The 17,642-nt window shown below is 43.7% G+C and overlaps 1 protein-coding gene across 2 annotated transcripts in view; it reads left to right on the top strand.

Annotated features, from left to right (window-relative positions):
• The first annotated feature begins 2,643 nt into the window (after window positions 1–2,643).
• The window catches only part of Ubl3 (ubiquitin like 3), a 43,994-nt gene continuing 28,995 nt past the window's right edge, over window positions 2,644–17,642 (top strand). The window contains exons 1-2 of one of the 2 annotated variants that reach the window (XM_085685199.2): window positions 2,644–3,509; window positions 17,263–17,349. In XM_085685199.2, coding sequence (XP_085541325.1) covers window positions 17,308–17,349 — 42 coding nt within the window. In that variant the 5' untranslated portion in view covers window positions 2,644–3,509; window positions 17,263–17,307. The remainder of the gene's footprint in view (window positions 3,510–17,262; window positions 17,350–17,642) is intronic. The other variant, XM_085685201.2, reaches the window with a different exon arrangement.

The following is a 17,642-nucleotide window of genomic DNA, read 5'->3' as shown; positions in this document are numbered from 1 at the left end:
CCAGAGACCTTGTTTCAATCAAACAAAAAACAAAACGAAACAAAAACTTTCTAGAGCAAGAGAGATGTCTCCATGGTTAAGATTGGCTGCACTTGCAAAGAACCCAGACTCAGGTCCCAGCACCCACAAAAGGTAGATCACAGTTGCCTGTAACTCCATTTTCAGAGGGTCTGATGCCCTTGAACAGCCTCTGAGGGTAGCCATATGCGTATGGCACACATGCGTGCGCGCGCGCACACACACACACACGCACACGCACACACACGCAAATAAAATTTAAAAGCATTAAAAAGAACTTCTAAAGTGCCCAATTCAGTAGTTTCTAGAGTGTTCACAGTTTTGCAAATTTTTGTTTTGTTTTGTTTGAGACAAGGTCTTGTTATGTAACCCTGATTGTCCTGTTATTAATATGCAGCCCAGTCTGGCCTCAAACTCCAGGCAATCCTCTTGCCTGGGTCTCTGAAGTGCTGGGATTACAGGCTTCTGTCACCGTACCCAGCTGTGACCGTTGCCATCACCTCATTTTCTGACATTTTCTTCATCCCCATGCCCCTCCAGAAAACCCTTTCATCTCTCCAAACTCGAGGGTGCTATTTCTGACAGACCACAGTGTCATCACAGATTCTTCGGAGGGCCCTTGGAGATGAGGCTCCCCGGAAGAGGTTCGGAAAGACAGAGCAGATTAGCAAAGGCCACGCAACTCATTTGTGGCAGAGTTAGCGCTTTGATTTCTTGTGAGGTTCATTTTTCCATGTCAAAAATGCTGTGTCATTCACTTCCTCCCGAGTGAGGCTGGCAATAGATTCTCGCGCAGACGATGTTACCCTTCCCTGCTGTGGACGGCCAGGCTCCTCTCTGCAGGCTCTCCCTTTGCTCTCTAGAGCCTGGGTGCCCAACAATAAAGACAGAACAGTCTTTCATGCCTTAATTATGTCTGAGAAAGGTTTCTATAAGTTTTGCTGGTAATAATATTCGAGTAATTAGAAATGCAACCAGGCTCAGTGAGTTCACTTCGGAAAGATGTGGCCTTATATAGAAGGGGCAGTGGCAAACAGCATCCTGTAGCAGAAATGCCGGTCTTGGGCTCGAAGTAGGGGTCATTATATCCCTGGCAATGGGGCTGGTGGAGGGCTTTGCTTTGTTCTGCCTCCTTCTGCCTCTTGCCTTTCGATAGTGCTTAGGTCTGACAGATCCATGCTCAGGAAAACTACGGAAAAAAATAAGCGTGGAATGGGGAATTAACTTTGGCAAGTGTCTTTAAATGGTGGAGAAGGGTCCTATGGTTATTAAACACAGAGAAAGAGAGACCATATTAACAGAGGCTGTGGCAAATCATGGAACCCATAGATGCTGAAAGAGCGAGAGTATGGAAGCCTCAGTGGGTCTCTATTTCTGTGATACAGGCCCCTAGGAGTGCATGAAATGTCTTCAGCGAGGCTACTCAAGGGACAGGTAGGTACTCTTGTGTCCTGTGAGTTCCCATCCGATGAGGAAAAACCTGACTGAGGAGATGGTTATGGGGAATGTCACAGGCTCCTAGACAACGAGCTCCCTGAGGATAGGGACTGCATAGCTCCTGGTTGAGCTCCCAGCGGCCGAGGAGTACCTGTGGAGAGAGGGAATGAGTAGCAACAGTTCACGTCAGAAGATGTGTTGTTATTTACAAAATGACGTATGTGCCGTGCATGAACTCATCTTCTACGGTACTCAGACTTGAGCCCTGGAAGGTAGGCAGGGCTGCTTCACAGGTGAGGTCACACGGCTGGAGGTGGGAGAGGAGGTATCATGGTGAGACTGCCCTTCCAAAAGGCCTGAGATATGAACAAGGGTCAACTGGATACCCGTGGTTTCTCTATCCTAATCCTATATCTGTGGTAGGCATTTTTTTTTTTTGCCTAAATCTCCCAACACCAGCATTATATCATGCTGTTTTAAACTCATAAGACAATTACATCACTGGATTAAACAGGGGGTAGGCTGGCAAGTGGGTGAATCCACACGTAGACTTTGCTACAGATCGCGCATGGTAGCATTATTGTGTCCAATACAGTTTCTGGTCATTTCGATTAGATTGTAGCTTTATGGCCCTGGGTCTTCAGGAAGTGTGTTCAAACATTGCCTCTGCTTCATGAGAGTCTTGTTTCTGTTGAACTTACATGGCCTGATTGTAAATCAATGATTTCTTCAGATCTTCAAACTGTCAGGTTGAGGAGACCTAAAGATTCACTCACTCAATAAAATGGTTTGAGACTGCAGGATGTGGCGAACTTGCAATAATTAAAACGCATGCTCCTGCACCAAGGTGTGTCCTAGTTTAACTATGTCTATGTCGTGCGCGAGGGATTCTCTCCGTGCAAGTTGCTTTCCTCCAACAAACCCCATGATCATAGCATTTCAGGACACTGGTAGGTCCTAACTCCTGGGCAGACCAGCTAAGCTAAGGCGAAACAAGGGAGCTATTCTATCCTAGCAACTGTTGCTATGCGGGGGCGTGGCGTCGATGCCAGCGTGGACGCCCTTGAGGGTCCCTTCCCCTCACGTGCACGAACTACATTTCCCATGATGCTCGGAGAGGGCTCCGTTGTGACGAAGGAAACGAGAGCGGACGGGGTGGGAGGGAGGGCGAGGAGGGGGCGCTATTCCCAAGTCGGCTCTTGGGCTCCGGCCGCTGACACCGCCGCCATGTTGGGCTGAGGCGATGACAGGAGGAGGCCAGGGCGTGTGGGATTGAGAAGTGGAGGAGGAGGCGGAGAGTCAGGGCTCTGAGAGGGAGCTGTTCCCTAGCTGAGGGAGGAGCCCCCGGAAGACGCCGCGGAAGGCAGCAGAGCGGAGGCGGCCAGAGCCTGGACGCGATGCAGCCCGAGCCGCGCGGCTGCGCTAAGGCGCCCGCGGCCTGAGCCCCCCGGCGCTGCGCTCGGCTCGGCTCGGCCCGGTTCGGCTCGGCTCGGCTGCCGGCGAAGTGGATGCCCTTGAGCGCGGCTGCGCGCGGCCCGGTTGTGCGGCCCCGCGGCGCGCGCTGAGCCTCTCGGCGGCCCCGGCCGCCCTCAGCCCCGCGCTCGATGTGTAGGCACATAGTTATCTGTACACTTCGTCGCCGGGCTTTAATGAGGACCTGAGTCGCGAGCGCGTGTGAATCACCGCCTGGGCCCGGGAAGGAGGACGGCGCATTTAACCCCCTCCCACCCCGCTCCATGTCCGTGTGTCACTCGGCTCGGTCCACCTGGCGCGGCGGGTCCCAGCGCTGCCACTGCTACTGACGATCGACTCCCCTCGCGCCTCTCGCCCCAGAACCTCTTGGACTCCCACGTAACTTCTACTTTTTGTTTTTTTGTTTTCCCCTCCTTTTTGGAAAAGCTCAGCGACAGACCGATCAGAACTGTGAAGGGTTTTGATTTCCCGTAGCTCCAGCACTTCTGCTCTTGGTTTTTTGTTTTTGTTTTTTGTTTTCTGCGTAAACCTCTGGGCCACTCTCAAAAGGCAAGATGTCCAGTCATGTCCCGGCGGATATGGTAAGTGAACGATAAGTTCTGACGTTCGGATTGCATTGTGGTTTCGAATCTGCTTTAATCCGAAAACGACACCGGCGTCAGGGCGAAGTTCCTGGGGCCGGGGTGGTGGGGGGTTACGGCACTGGTGTCAAAGCCACCCCGCTTGGCTTGGAGAAGTTGGCACTTCTGGCCTCCTCCCCCTCCTTTTTTATTTTTTATGTATTTATTATTATTATTTTTAGGAAACATTGGGTTTTGGTGTGGTTTTGCTTTTTTTAAAAAAAAAAAACCACAGGGAGTCACTGGCTTGGTTGTTTTCTAAGTCGCCGGAGGCAGGGAAATGCAGCTGGAAGCGAAGGAAATTCCTCTCGGGTTGCTAGAAGGCTCTTTAGGCTTGGATTTAAACGTCTCGGGGAAACGTCAGGGCCAGTGTGGGCAGAGCCGGGGACGGGCGCCGTGCTGGATGCCTAGGGCAGGAGGAGGCGATTTCGCTCAGTGACAGACAAAATCATTCGGGCAGTAGGTGCACACCTGCTACGTTTCAGGGACTGAGGAGCACCTCTCTGGAAGAGTCTTACTGTGAGACCTTGGAACAGCTCTGGTGACCCGAGCTATTTAGGATGTTTTTCGAGTTCAGGCTGATCGCATAAAGGACCCCTTTTTATATAGATATCCCAAGGTTTCTTGGTAACAGATATTTAGCAGGGTTGCATTTTAGGTTTTTGTTTGTTTGTTTAAACCAATGAAACATGTTTATGGAGCCTGGATCACTGGGCATCTAGAACTGGAAACAAAAAGTGCTCTTGTTTATTGAGTCTTTTCCCTTGGGTTTCTAAAGGTTAGGGTTGTGAGTGTGTTGGCCGACAGTTACTTTGTAGCCCTACAGGGCTGAGGGGTGGGTTTGTGGGACTGTGAAATGACACTTTGCAGTCCCCAGGGCATTTAACAGGGAGGTGAATAATCCTGTTTATGAAAGAATTGAAGTTAATGTAGTCATGCCCACTTATATCAAGTTGACATTTAAATGTCTGTGTATTACAGTGCAAAACCAAAATTGAACTTTGCTAATGATTACATTTTTAAAATGTCAAATATTTCTATGGGGGTGGGGAGACCTCTTTTACAGGTCTTTAAAAGAAAAGTGACCCTAAACTGTACTAAACTGTATTTTGACCTTGGCTTACAGACGTTTTGTTTGTTTGATTTTCCACTTAATACCCCATTCAAATGCAAAGGAACCACTGGGTCTGTCTCCTGGGCGGCCTCACCGCACACAGCCTTCGCTTCCGGAGTCTTTAAACTCCGGCTCAGTCCTTCTAGTTGTTCTTCCTTCTTGAAGTGCTCGGAGGGAATGGTCTCTTGCCTGCTAGAGTGGCTGCCATGGTTCCCTTTACACTGTTCTCAAAGTTGCCTGGAGAGGTCTCTGCACAGAACTGCAAATGCTATTTCCCCTGTTTGATGAGTGATCTGTGGGCTCATAGCCTCTGGCAAAGATTTGCTCTTTGTAAAACCTCCATTTTACATCATCAACACAGTGCAGGCTACACCCACCTGAGTGCCATTTATTCTGTCAGAGAAGTTGTAATGAAATAGATTTGTGTCATTAAAGCAGTACCACTACTTTCTTTAGACCCAGTGACTTAAAAAAAAAAAAAAAGTGGGGCGTACAGCATCTGGCACACATTGAGGTGTTTTGGGGGAATGTTTTCTTTGAAGGTTGGAAGCTGTGTTGGGACTGGGGGACTGAAGTAGGGGCACGGTTTTATTAATAGCTGCAATTACAAACTATAACTGCTTGTCTGTTGGAGATTGTGTGTTAAGACCCTGATGACTCAGTGGTTCTTTGAGATCCCTGATTAAAGGTGATATGCAAGGGCAAAGCAGTATTATGTAATAAACATAGCATGCCTGGTGATGCTCTTCAGAGGTAGCCTGACGCTGTGCAGACTTCCAGGCTCTAAGTGGGTTTTGTGTCTCCCATTCATCTTGCCGGAGGATACGATTGTTTGTGAAGACCTTTTAAACCTCCATCTTACATTACTTCAATTTTACTTTTCCCTCAGAAGTGTTTTTGTTTGAAAGTTCCTAACCTCCCCAAATGTATGTATGTATGTATGTATGTACGTACATAATATTAAATACTGGTGTGAAGTTGTTGATTTAGTGTTTCGTAGTTAAACTCCCCATGCCAATAACTGACAATTTGAGTTTGCATTAGTGACTTAAAGTGAGGACAGTTTACCACTTTTCAATTTGAAAGCCATCTCTTTACTCCTACAGATATTCCCACAAAGTAACATTTCCTTGCAAACCTACTCTAAATTGATTAGGATTGGAGCTGTCACAGACCTCTGAACTTGAACTTGCAAGTGCAGCATCGCCTTTCTATTAGGTGCTGTAATGTGAACCTTTCAAGTGTTGACAGCTCCTTCGTGCTTCGGAGAAACAAATGTTCTTCTGTTCCTTTACATCTTAATGGTGCTGTCAGCCCTAGGAACATCCTGCCCAGGAGGTGGGGTGGAGCTCTGATGTTAGAACCCCTGCTCTGTTTCATTTGCGGTAATTCCTTCCAGACAGATGATAATTGCTAAATCAATTGACATTTGGGTAAAGTCTTCTTATGGCTATCATTGTGACTCATTTTGCAACCCATATATTAACACCAGTTTACATTTTGAATAGAATTCTCATTTAAAATTTGCTTTTAAATATTAAGTACGTTTTTGTTTTACTATAAAAACATTTTTATAATCCAAATTTAGAAGGACAAAGTGCCTCTTTAATGAGTTCATTTGTTGCACGTTCCATAAAATAATTTGCAAGGAATCACCATTCTGCAGTACACACACACATACTGCGTGTGCACATGTGCACGTTCTGGAAACATAAGTGTATTTACAGGAGATATTGGGTTTTTTTCTTGTCAAAAATGATAGAGTTGGAAGTATGTTTACTGATATCTTAGTGTAGCAACCTGTCTGGGAAGAAAGCTGAAAATATTGGAGCAGAATTTCCTTAGACTGCATCATATTTAAATGGTACTTCCCCTTATGTTTTTAAAAACTGAGTTCAGTTTGTGGTCTTCCTTGAACGTTAGCCATTATTTATGTTTATGTAGTGACATGAGTTGCCCCACGAAAAGACATTTACTGTGAAGAGAGGAATGGGGAGGGGACCAGGTGAAGGTGATGACCTCACTCTGGACTGGGAAATGTCTCAGCACGTGTACACATGTACGTAAAAATGTTTCTTCACTTGCAAGACCACTTAGGACTTTGAACTAGAATTATACTTTATTACTTTATGACATCTGTTACATCAAAAACTATCTGCAAACCATCAGTGAGCTGGGTGTGGCAGGCGCTGCCCTTAGTGCAGTGGTCTGGAGGCTAGGCCAGGCAGATCGTGTGAGTTTGAGGCGAGCCTGGGCTACTTAGTGAGTTCAAGGCCAGCCTGTTCTACATAGTAAGTTTTAGGCCAATGAGCGCTACATAGTGAGAAAACAGAAAGAAAAAGAAACTATCTGCAAAAGAAATTGTTTGAGGACAGTGATCTCAGACTGTATCTAACTGCTTGCTAGGTTGATGACAGCTACTGATCAACAGATTGTAGTTTGGGGACAAAGATATCATGACAGTTTTGTCAGTACTTTTCATGTGTTTAATAGAATAATTTACTTGTAATGCTTGTCTTATTTCTTTTATTCACGAAAGAAATATTTTTGGAGCCCTCTAGTGGGCAGGAAATAACTAAAATAAGTTTTCTTTCAATGTGAACTTTGATCAGTTTCCTAAGTTAAAGTGAAATGACCTGTGAGGAGGAGCCATGCCTAGAACAAGATCCTGAGAACAGAATTGACTATGGGAAAAGTATCCGAGATAAAATGCCAGACTCCCTCCTGCGTACAGTTCCTTTATTGTTTTCTTTCTCCTGCCACATATAGTGTTTTTTCGATTGAAGTCGAAAGAGAGCGACTCAAGCCCAGGAGTCAAATGAGTACAGCTCGCAAGTCCACAGCGTGACTTGATGATAGCGCAGTGAGCAGCATCTCTCTGCTGAGTGCTTCTCTCAGGCTTTACTTGACTGATTCCCAGCTTTTGAGTTGAAATGGATTTTAGTTCATTCTAGGTCCAAGTGGACTTTCCTTTCTCTAAATCGTGTCTTTGAAGCTTGTGCTGATGGTCTTATACTTGGTCAGGTGTCGGGACCGGTGTCTTAGAGTGTTATGTCTTCCTTGATTTCTAAATCAGATTGGTGTTTAAAACTTTCTGACTTATGGAGTGGTATAGTTTGTTGCTTAGAGAAAAGGAAAAGCATTCTACACCTACTATAGATCAGAAGTTTATTCTGTCTGCTGTGACTAGCACTTTGAATGTGGAAAGCACACTGTTAAATATTAAAGCTTGGATGTCCTTATATTAGTGATAAACCGTGCTGGCTCTTCTAGTCTTCCTAATATGGAGCACATGTGCTTTGGTTTTCAGGTTCCTTTTAAAGGGGGGAGGGTGTCTCGAGGTTTCCAGACAGGGCTCTCTGTATCCTTGTCCTGGAACTCACCCTGTAGAACAGGGTGCCACCAAGTCACAGAAGCCTACCTCTGCCCCCCAAAGTGTTGGAATCAAAGGTGTATACCACTACCACTACCACTGGGCTTTCAAGTTCCTTTCTTTGGGAGAAGAAATTGAAGTGACCTCAATTCATAATAACGCGGGCAGGCACCTTGGATTGGTGATCCCCCCCCCCTTCATGAAGGTTGTGTTTTGAAACAGCCAGTACAATCCTTTTGAGTTGCTGCTTGGATAAAATAGAATGTCATGTACTTTCATTGTTTTGACTTTTTGAGTCAAGTACTGGCTATGTTGCCCTGGTTGGCTTCATAGTAGTAATCCTCCTGCCTCAGTCTTAGTGCTGTGATTATAATGTGGGCCACAAGCTTGTCTAGCTGAGTTTTGATGGCTTACAGCCAACATTTGAATGCTGTTCACTTGTGTTCCGAGTTTGCTGCAGACTCTGTAATTGCAAACTTCTGTATGCAAATGTGAGGCCCTGAGCTTTCTGCCCGTTTTGGATCACTGCTTTATAAAGTGAAGTGAGGCAAGTCAGTCAAGGTCTGAGAATAAAACGATTAGAACTTGCTGTCCTTCTGGATATCTTCTGCCCCACAGTGTAGGTAAGCTTTCCGCCTTCCTTCCTCTCTGCTCTCTAGATTAACTGTGAATGGAGTTTGCTGAGGAAAGTATAGGAACTCTTGGACGAGGAGAAGTGCAGCTGCTCAGAGGGTTTTGTGACTGATCACCACGGCATCTAGTTAATAGAACCTGCTGTTGACTTAGTGTTCGAATGACGGCAGAACTTTACTTTCAAAGACTTTGAATCCAAAGTGAGAAAGTCTTACTGCTCTGAAGATCCAGTGCTGTAGAGAGAACATTCCAAGAGCCTGTATGCTAAAAGGCCTTATCTGCAAATAACTCCATTGAATTTTGACTCATCAGAAACAAAAGACAAAACTAGTTTCAAAAATATAGGCCATCAGGAAAAATGAAATTTTATTAACAATTGCATTAGATAGCTGGCTTCTAAGATAAAGTTGGTAATGGCATGGAGACTATGATGACTTTGTGAGCTAGTAAGTGATGTGCTCTGCTCCTGATCTACGCATCTTTGTGAGCTAGGGTTTTCATTTTGCCTTAGGACAGCTCTTAACATGTCAGTTATCCCAGCCAAAGGGAGGCTGAGGCAGGACAATCACAAATTTGAGCCCATCCTATCTATGTAGCTGTTACTTTCCCTTGACCTCATAGTGATCTTAAACTGTTGGATACTTGTTTACTGAGAGGATACTTGGTATTTTCATGGTATCATTTACAGAGACACTGCATAGACACCCGTGGAGAAATTGTTTGTGCCCACCTGGAAAAGACCACCAGAGATACATGTAATGAAAGAACTTAGGGTTTGCTTTTGCAGCAAGGACACTGCTTAAGGAACTACAGTCTCTGGAAGAGGAGAGGGGCCTGGGCTGTTTCTGCCTGAGGACTCTCACTCAGTACTAGAAGAGAGTAAGATTGACCATCACCATGCAGGAAGTGGAGGGAGGTTACTAACTGGGTCCTTCAGCAGTCTGCTCGGATGGCAGGGAATAAGGAGGCTGGGGAGACAGTGTCGAAAGTAGGGACCACATTGAGAGGAGACTTGCTAGTCATTTTGAGTTGTAGTGTGGCCTTAGAAAATCTCACTGTTGCTTTTCTCTTGGCTGCCTCTTTCGTCCTCCAAACTTGCAGTGGGATTATTAACAGAGTTCATGCTACTTTCTTACACCCCAGGATCAGAGAGGACAAGAAACTTGAGGTTTCATAGCTAGGAGCAGTGAGTCTCGATGGGAATTTGGGTCTAATGGCATCAAAATGGGCTTTCTGTGCCTCCCCTACCCTGGCAGATACTGCTGAGCTCCTCAGGCACATTTCCTTCTGACGCCTCAGATTCCTTCCCAGACAGTGCTTCGGATCACTGCTGATTGTTTAGAGTTGAGATGAATTCCGTGTTGTGCAGCATGCTTGGTGACTTTGGGGTTGGCATGATTTTTTGTTGTTGTTTTTCGAGGACAGGTTTCTCTGTAGCTTTAGAGCTTGTCCTGGTACTACTAGCTCTTGTAGACCAGGCTGGCCTCGAACTCACACAGATCTGCCTGCGTCTGCCTCCCAAGTGCTGGGATAAAAGGTGTGTTACCACCGCCCGGCAGGGTTCACATGATTTTTGAACAGCCTGCTGCATCACTAATTGCTGGACTTGGAGCTTCTTTTAAGTATGTTGGCACCTTGAGTCTTATGTTCACATTTGTTACATGGTAGAACTCTTCCTGTATGGTTGCCTGTTGGAATACTTCATGTATGTAGCACGTAGGTTGACATGTGAAGAGCTAAGTGCTACCGAGCCTTTTTCTTCCATCTTCATGCTATAGTCTCTTATCTACAATGTGGACTGTCTGACTGAGTCAAGCCCACTAGCATTTTTGTATTGTCTCTCTTCTCTAGGCAATATCCCATGACTGGATTTTCTTTTTGTAATGACTAGCTTTTAAGGAGAAAATGTTCTTCCTGGTGAAGAAAACTGTTGAAGTTTGGCTTTATATCTCAATTTAGTGCTTAATTTAGACAATACTTCACTATGTCTAGACAAAATTTTCTTATGTTTAATTTCTTTAATAGAGAAGTAAATATTGCCTTAGAAATAATCTTTTTTCATGCAGTCGTATTTTATAAACATCATCCATACAAATACGGATCGAACCACACTGTAATTTTAAGCTGATTCTAATAGATGTCAGTTCTTTAGCTGATTGTATATTTGCAAACCTTGCTTTGTTCCATTTCCTGTAGCTGTAAATCTAGAGAACACATGGATGCTGAGGAAGAGGAGGAGAATGGAAAGAGTAGGGAGAGGACCTAGTCCCTTTTTGAAGTCTCCACTTCTCCCAGTGCCCCATTAGGGGATGGAGTGCCTATCCTTGGCTCTTCAGGACACATTCAGCTCACAGCAGGAATTTAAAAGCTGTGGGAAGCCGTAGTATAAGGGCTGTTACCAAACATGTCTCCTGCCTTGTGAGTAATCCTTAAAATAAAGTTCTTAGGAATGTATTACTGTGCCAGCAGACATGCTAATTTATTGAGTCGTAGATGGAGAGGGTACCAATTTCATAATTTAAAAAAAAATTCTAGGCTTCCAGATGATTCTGGCCATTTCACTGTGCCTTCTCCTCACTTCCCTTTGGTTTTTGTTTTAGACCACATCTCCAATGTGTCTGAATAGCCCAGACTTGATCCTCTTGGTTCAACCTCTTGAGTGCTGGTATTAGAGAGGCATGTGCCACTATGACTAGCTGCATTCTCTTTTTAAAAATAATTTGTTTTCAGATTTACTTATTTGTTTTATATGTGTGTGTGTGCATGTGTGCATGCGCACACCACATACATACCTGGTACCTGAAGAGGTTACAAGAAGACATTGGATCCCCTGGAACTAGATGTACTGATAGTTATGAATGACCATGTGGGTGCTGGGAACGGAACCTGGCAAAGTGCTCTTAACTGCTGAGCCATCTCTTCAGCCTCACATTTTTCAGTATGGTAACTTATCCATCACATCAAATGTTTATAATTTTGTTCATGGAAAAGGTTGATTAGCAGGTTTAATGTCTTACAAAAAATCTTTGGGAGATCTAAGTGTCAAGGTTATATTTACCTCATAAGATAATCTGGGAAATGTTTCTGAATTTTTTTGGAAGAATTTGTGGATATTGATTTTATTTCATCTGTAAATGTTCCAAGAAATTCAGCAGCAGGACCATCTGGGGTTTTCTCTGGAGATTATTGGTACTGTTTCTTCAGCACATGCAGGACTCTTAGTGTATCAGGTTTTGCTTTTTCAGGGTTCTGACTGTTCACCTGAATTTCACCTCACCTTGAATTTTTTCAGTATTCTGGTCATTTTGATGACTCCTGCTCTTAAAATCTATTTGCTTACTAGTAACTTGTGTTTCCTTATCTTGGTGATTTCAGGAAGCCAATTTAAAGTTCATTTTCTGCTAGTTTCTGTTTGATCTTTCCCCTTCTCCTTTAACAGAATTTACCTTGTTATTCTTAGTCATTCATTCATTACCAGCCAGTCCCATTTTAGTTCATACGTTGTTTATGTAGGAAATCTCCCTCTAAATACAAATTTAGCTAGATCACACAAGTTCAGTCTCTATTCTTTTTATTATCCTTTAATCAAAGTGTATTTAAATTTCAAAAAATAATTCAGTATGCTTTAAGATTTCCACTCTGGTGTTTCTGTTGACCTATGAGTTACCTAGAAATGTGTTAGATAGCATTTTGGCATTGGCGACTTTCTTTGTTTTGTTTTTTACACCATGTTTAATGCTGTTATTACCTGGAACCATTTGTCCTATGATTTCACAAAATGGTCATTTGTTGAGGTCAACCTGCTTTGTAGTTTTTGGAACCTGGGTGTGATGTACCATAAATACCAACTAAGTCAAATTTACTAATCATGCCTAATCTATTTTATCTGTAAATATACAGGGGTTTTTTGTTGTTGTTGTTTTTTTTTTTTTTTTTTTTTTGCTTTGCGATTCTAGGGTTCACACTCTGTAGCTTGCTAGTGACTCCCCCCTCAACATTCAGTAGAAAGAAGTGCATTACAGTTTCCAGGTTTTGCTGACTGTATGCTCTCTCAGTCCTCAGACCTTGCCTTGTGCCAGTGAGGCTGGGTTATTGGCTGAGAATGCATTCATGGGTGTTCCATTTTCCTGCTGGAGCAGTCTACTTACAACCTTTGCCATCTTTCTGCTTTCCTTCTTGGCCTCTACAACTTTCTTTGGCCTTGAAATAAATCTGAGTGTCATCACCCAGTGGGCTCTGCTCCAGTGTGATAACTACTAGTGCCTTCTCTGGGTTGGTTTTCCACTCCCACCGTCAGTCCTTCCTATTTCTTGCTTTGCTTTTTTTTTTTTTTTTTTTTTTGGAAGCGTAAAGTACTTAATCTACGCTCTCTAGTGTGTTTGTTATCAATCCTCCTACTGTCTTCACTGCTTACGCTGAAGATGACCATGCTCTTTGCCTTACTGGGCCTGGGCTAAAGTTACTGTCTTCAATCCTAAGTAATCAATGGACTTTATTACATCTTAGTCCAGTCTTCTCCTCTTTAAGCTTTATTTTAAACCCAAAGACATTGTTGTTGAAATAATAGTAACAATGGTAATAGCAGTGATGCAGTTGTTTAAAAATCAGTACTTAAATTATTCCAGCAATTATACTCTGGGATCTTCATTTCTTTCTGTGTTGCTACATTTGCACATGGGTGATTTTGCTTTCACTTAAAGAAGTCCTTTCAGTGTTGCTTGTATTGTACAAGTCTCCTCTGTGTCTGGCTAACAGTGCATCTTCTTTGATCTTTAAATTTAGGCCCTGTAGTTTGAGTGCCCTCAGGGTAGTCCTAGTGCATGTGGCCTCCCTGTGCCTTCAAGTCAGCCTGTGCACCTCTCATCCCTTTTGTGGCTAGTGTTTCTCTTTGCTGCCTTTGGGATTATTATTTGTCTTTTGTTTTCAGGCTTTATGATTTGTGTAGAGCTGTTTCTGGTAGTTATTTGGCAATTTGTAGATAACCTTCCTTGAGTTTGCTACCTTTTGTCACTTGGAAATTTTCCTAGTGTGTGCTCTCCTTTAGTTTTTGAGACAGTCTTTTTGTGTAGCTTTAGGTAGACTTAATTCCATGAGCCTCCTGTCTCAGCTGAGTGCCATGTTTATAGGTGTGCCTACATTAAGTAATATTAAGTATATTAAGTCCCCTTTATACTTTAGACTTGCGTTATATGAATATTGTGTCCTTTCACTGTTTGGATATTTTCTGCCAACCTGTCTTGTGGCTCATTTATCTTCTCTTTCCAGTACCCAGTTACTCAGTTTTGTATGTGCAGTCCTAAAGCACATGTAGGTTCAGTTTCTCATGATGAGCTCATGTTTTCTTGGGTTCATTACTCGTTGTTATGAAATGTTTCTATGCTCTTCTTTTTAATTATCTGTTTGTTTTTCCTTGGATTTTGATGAAAAATTATAGAAAATCTGAATATGTCTATTTCTCCAGGTAGGGTCTTATATTCTCACCTAGCAGTTAGAGACACAGTCTCAAGTGCATACATCTGTGACTGATATATGACATGTGGCCGAATATCAGCTTCTTCTGATATTCTCTCTTCTGGTGTGTGGCCCTATTAAGGTCTCAGTTGAAGTTTGGTGTATTTACCAAGATGCCTCTTCTTGGTAAAGTCTAAATTTCAAGTATAGTTAGTGAGGCTAGGTGAGAGCCCTTCTTAGCTCACTTGTTCGTCTGTCCTTCCTTCCTTCCTTCCTTCCTTCCTTCCTTCCTTCCTTCCTTCCTTCCTTCCTTCCTTCCTTCCTTCCTCCCTCCCTCCCTTCCCTTCCCTTCCCTTCCCTTCCCTTCCCTTCCCTTCCTTTCCCTTCCTCCTTTCTTCCCTCCCTCCCTTCCTTCCTTTCTTTCCTTTTTTTTCTTTCGATTTTTTGAGACAGGATTTCTCTGTGTAGTCATGACTGTCCTCACTCTGTAGACCAGTCTGGTCTTGAACTCACAGATACCCACCTGCCTCTGCCCCCCAAGTGCTGGGGTTAAAGATATGGGCCACTAACCATGGGGTCCTCCATTTCTGGCTATTTTGGTAGTACAGAATCCCAGAACTTGTATTTTTGAGCCAGTAAAAATGGGTTACACTTCCTCTGGGGCCTTTCCTAATCATTGGCAAGGGTCTAGAGACGATGGCATCTTCCCATGCCTTTGTTCCTGCCTTCTCTGTCTCTCTCTCTCTGTCTCTCTCTCTGTCTCTCTCTCTCTCTCTCTCTCTCTCTCTCTCTCTCTCTCTCTCTCTCTGTGTGTGTGTGTGTGTGTGTGTGTGTGTGTGTTTTCAAAGAGCCAGATTATTAGTGACAGTGATGATCACAGAATGTTGTAGTTTTCAGTGGAAAGTTAGGTATGATGTCACTGGTCCCTTGTAGCCCAGTCTTCACTGTTTCTTCTGCCGGTCCTTTAAAGTTTTGTTATGTGTCCAGCTTTGTTTGTTACTAATATAAAGTGATCTCATTTTTTTCCTCATTAATTTGGCAGCAACATATTTAGATGCCACTGTGCTAGGTAGAGCCTGTCAGTGATTGGAGCCAATTATTTTCCTCCAAGTCTCTTAAATCAATTCTCTTATGTTGTTCTTACCACCTTTAACCTCCAGGAGACTTCTTTCTGTTATTATATGCCTTGCATCATTTCTCTAGGTTTTCTTTTTGAAAGCCTCATTATCTACTGTTTTGCTTGACAATGACTGGTCTTCATTCACTGGCTAATAGGACTAGGCTCCTAGCCAGGGAAGCATTCAGGCTTAGGCATTTGGGGTTACAGTCCTGTCTCCTGTCCTGCAGTTGCCCTGCTTGTCCACAAATCTTGCCATTTGCTGTTCTGCTTTTCTTTCTTTCCTTCTCTTTCCTCCTTGCAGTCTAGTCTTCCCTTTCCGCCTAAAATGTGCCTCTCCTCCTTTGCAGTGTTAGTTTATCTATAGTGTGGCCAGGCATCAGCCACTTAGTACGTCATACGTTGTGAACCGTAATCCAGCAGAGACAGGCGGTCAAGGCTGTCTCCTTGGAGTTGTCTCCTCGGAGAGACAAGAAAAACACCAGAGTGGCAGGGTGGTTTTTCCCTTCAGTGTAAAGCACCCGAGGGACAGAACTAACATTCTGCCCAGATATTGGTATCTCTGGTTCTGATGGTTCAGGGGTGTATATGTAGAGAGCAGTAACAGCATCACTTGTTGTGGAAGCCTGCATGAACAAAGTCCAGCCTGCAGGATGAAGACAGGATCAGGAGTTGATAAAGGATGAGAATGGTGCTCATTGTTCTAGAAGTCAGAGCAGGCACCACAAATGATTGCTCTCAATACAGCTACCTTTATTGTAGCAATTGTAAATATTGCTGTTTGCCCATTAGACAGAGTGTACGTATGTGCTTTAAGGACAAAGATGACTTACCTTTCTGTACCCCTGCCTGTGCTTGCTATAGTACTGTTAATTCAAAGATTTGAAGAGAAAGACCACCAACCCAAATTATCATCTCCAAATTAAAACAAGCAACTAATTAAGCAAGCTTTTTTATTCCTGTACCAGGACTATTTTCCCCTAAGGCGGGGTTCGAGAGGTCAGCATTGGATGTGTGGGAATCAAAGCTTTTGTAGCTCAGGAGTTGGGGGTTTCCAAATGGAGGATTTGGTGGGCAAAATAGGTGGGGTTACAGGAGCAGAACATAAGCACAACAAGATAGTTACAACCTCCTCCTGAAACAAAGATGGTTGGTTGCAAGGTGGGCATACAAGGCAGTCATAGAAACAAGCAATCAAGGCAGTCATAACCTTTTGAAACAAAGGTCACAAGATGGCCATTACAACTTTTTGAAACAAGACATGATTGTTATTCCTGGAATAGGTAGTACAGAATTATTTGCAGTTAAGGTTACAGGTGGGATATTGTTCAGTCCTCAAGAAACGGGTTTAATCATAAACAGGGATGGACCTAGTTTGTCTTGATGGCTTTCAAGATGGAGGCAGACTGGTTTATCAGTACCTAGCACAGTGAATACTCAGAAATGCTAACTAGCCCTGTAACTCTGCAGTAAACTAGTCACTAGTCGCCTGAGACTGTTGAGCACTTGTTGTTTGGCTAGTGTCATGGAGGATTGTATTTAGTTAGAGTGAAAATAGGAACATGTGCTGCTGGCTACTTTGTTGGATAAGGTAGTAATGTGATTTACACAATCAGCCTTCTCAATGAAGTGAGTGGGTGTCTGACTTTTTAAAGTGTTTTTAAGTGTGTGTGTGTGTGTGTGTGTGTGTGTGTGTGTGTGTGTGTGTCTTTTCTGTGTCACAGAGTTGGGTATTCCATTGTTCTCCGTGGTCAATTTAGTGGCGTAAGGGAGACTCTGTAATGCAGTTGGTGTAATCACATCCTTGTCTTGTTAACAGAGTAAGGAAATGGTAAACATTTCATAGCTTTTTACTACAGATCCTTTTCTGATCTACATCTCCTTGCTTCACATTACTTTCAGCAATTAAATACATACAGTTCAGTGAGCAGGTATTGATGGGCCAGCGAGCACTAGTCCAAGTGGTTTATACATGTTAACTTACGTTTCCTACAATTCTCTGAGGTAGCATTACTCTATTTTACAGGTAAGGAAACCGAAAAGAGATTTTTAAGCAACTTGCTGCTGTGTGATGAAGCCAGGATTGAAACCCAGGCATTTTTTCCAGAACTTGGTAGGACTCAAGGAAGGTGTACTGAACTATTTATTACGATAAGGTAGGCAGCATTAAGCTGCGAGTGGTGCTGTCAGCCCTGACATCTGAACAAGGAGGACAAGAGCCAAAGAATGGGCTGCAGGACATAGTAAGCCCTGTCTGGGAGAAGGAAACCCAAACATCAGAGACAGCGCTCATGTAACACAGAAATGGAACAGCTACATGGCTCAGCCTGGGGTCTTTAGCGTGTGGTCAAAGTCCACTGCACACGGGACTGTTTTCAGTGCTGTTCATTGTTAAGGCTTTAGGAC

This window comes from Myodes glareolus, chromosome 2 (assembly GCF_982192425.1).
Source record: "Myodes glareolus chromosome 2, mMyoGla1.1, whole genome shotgun sequence".
NCBI classification, from domain to species: domain Eukaryota; kingdom Metazoa; phylum Chordata; class Mammalia; order Rodentia; family Cricetidae; genus Myodes; species Myodes glareolus.
This window is presented reverse-complemented; position numbering and strand designations above follow the sequence as displayed.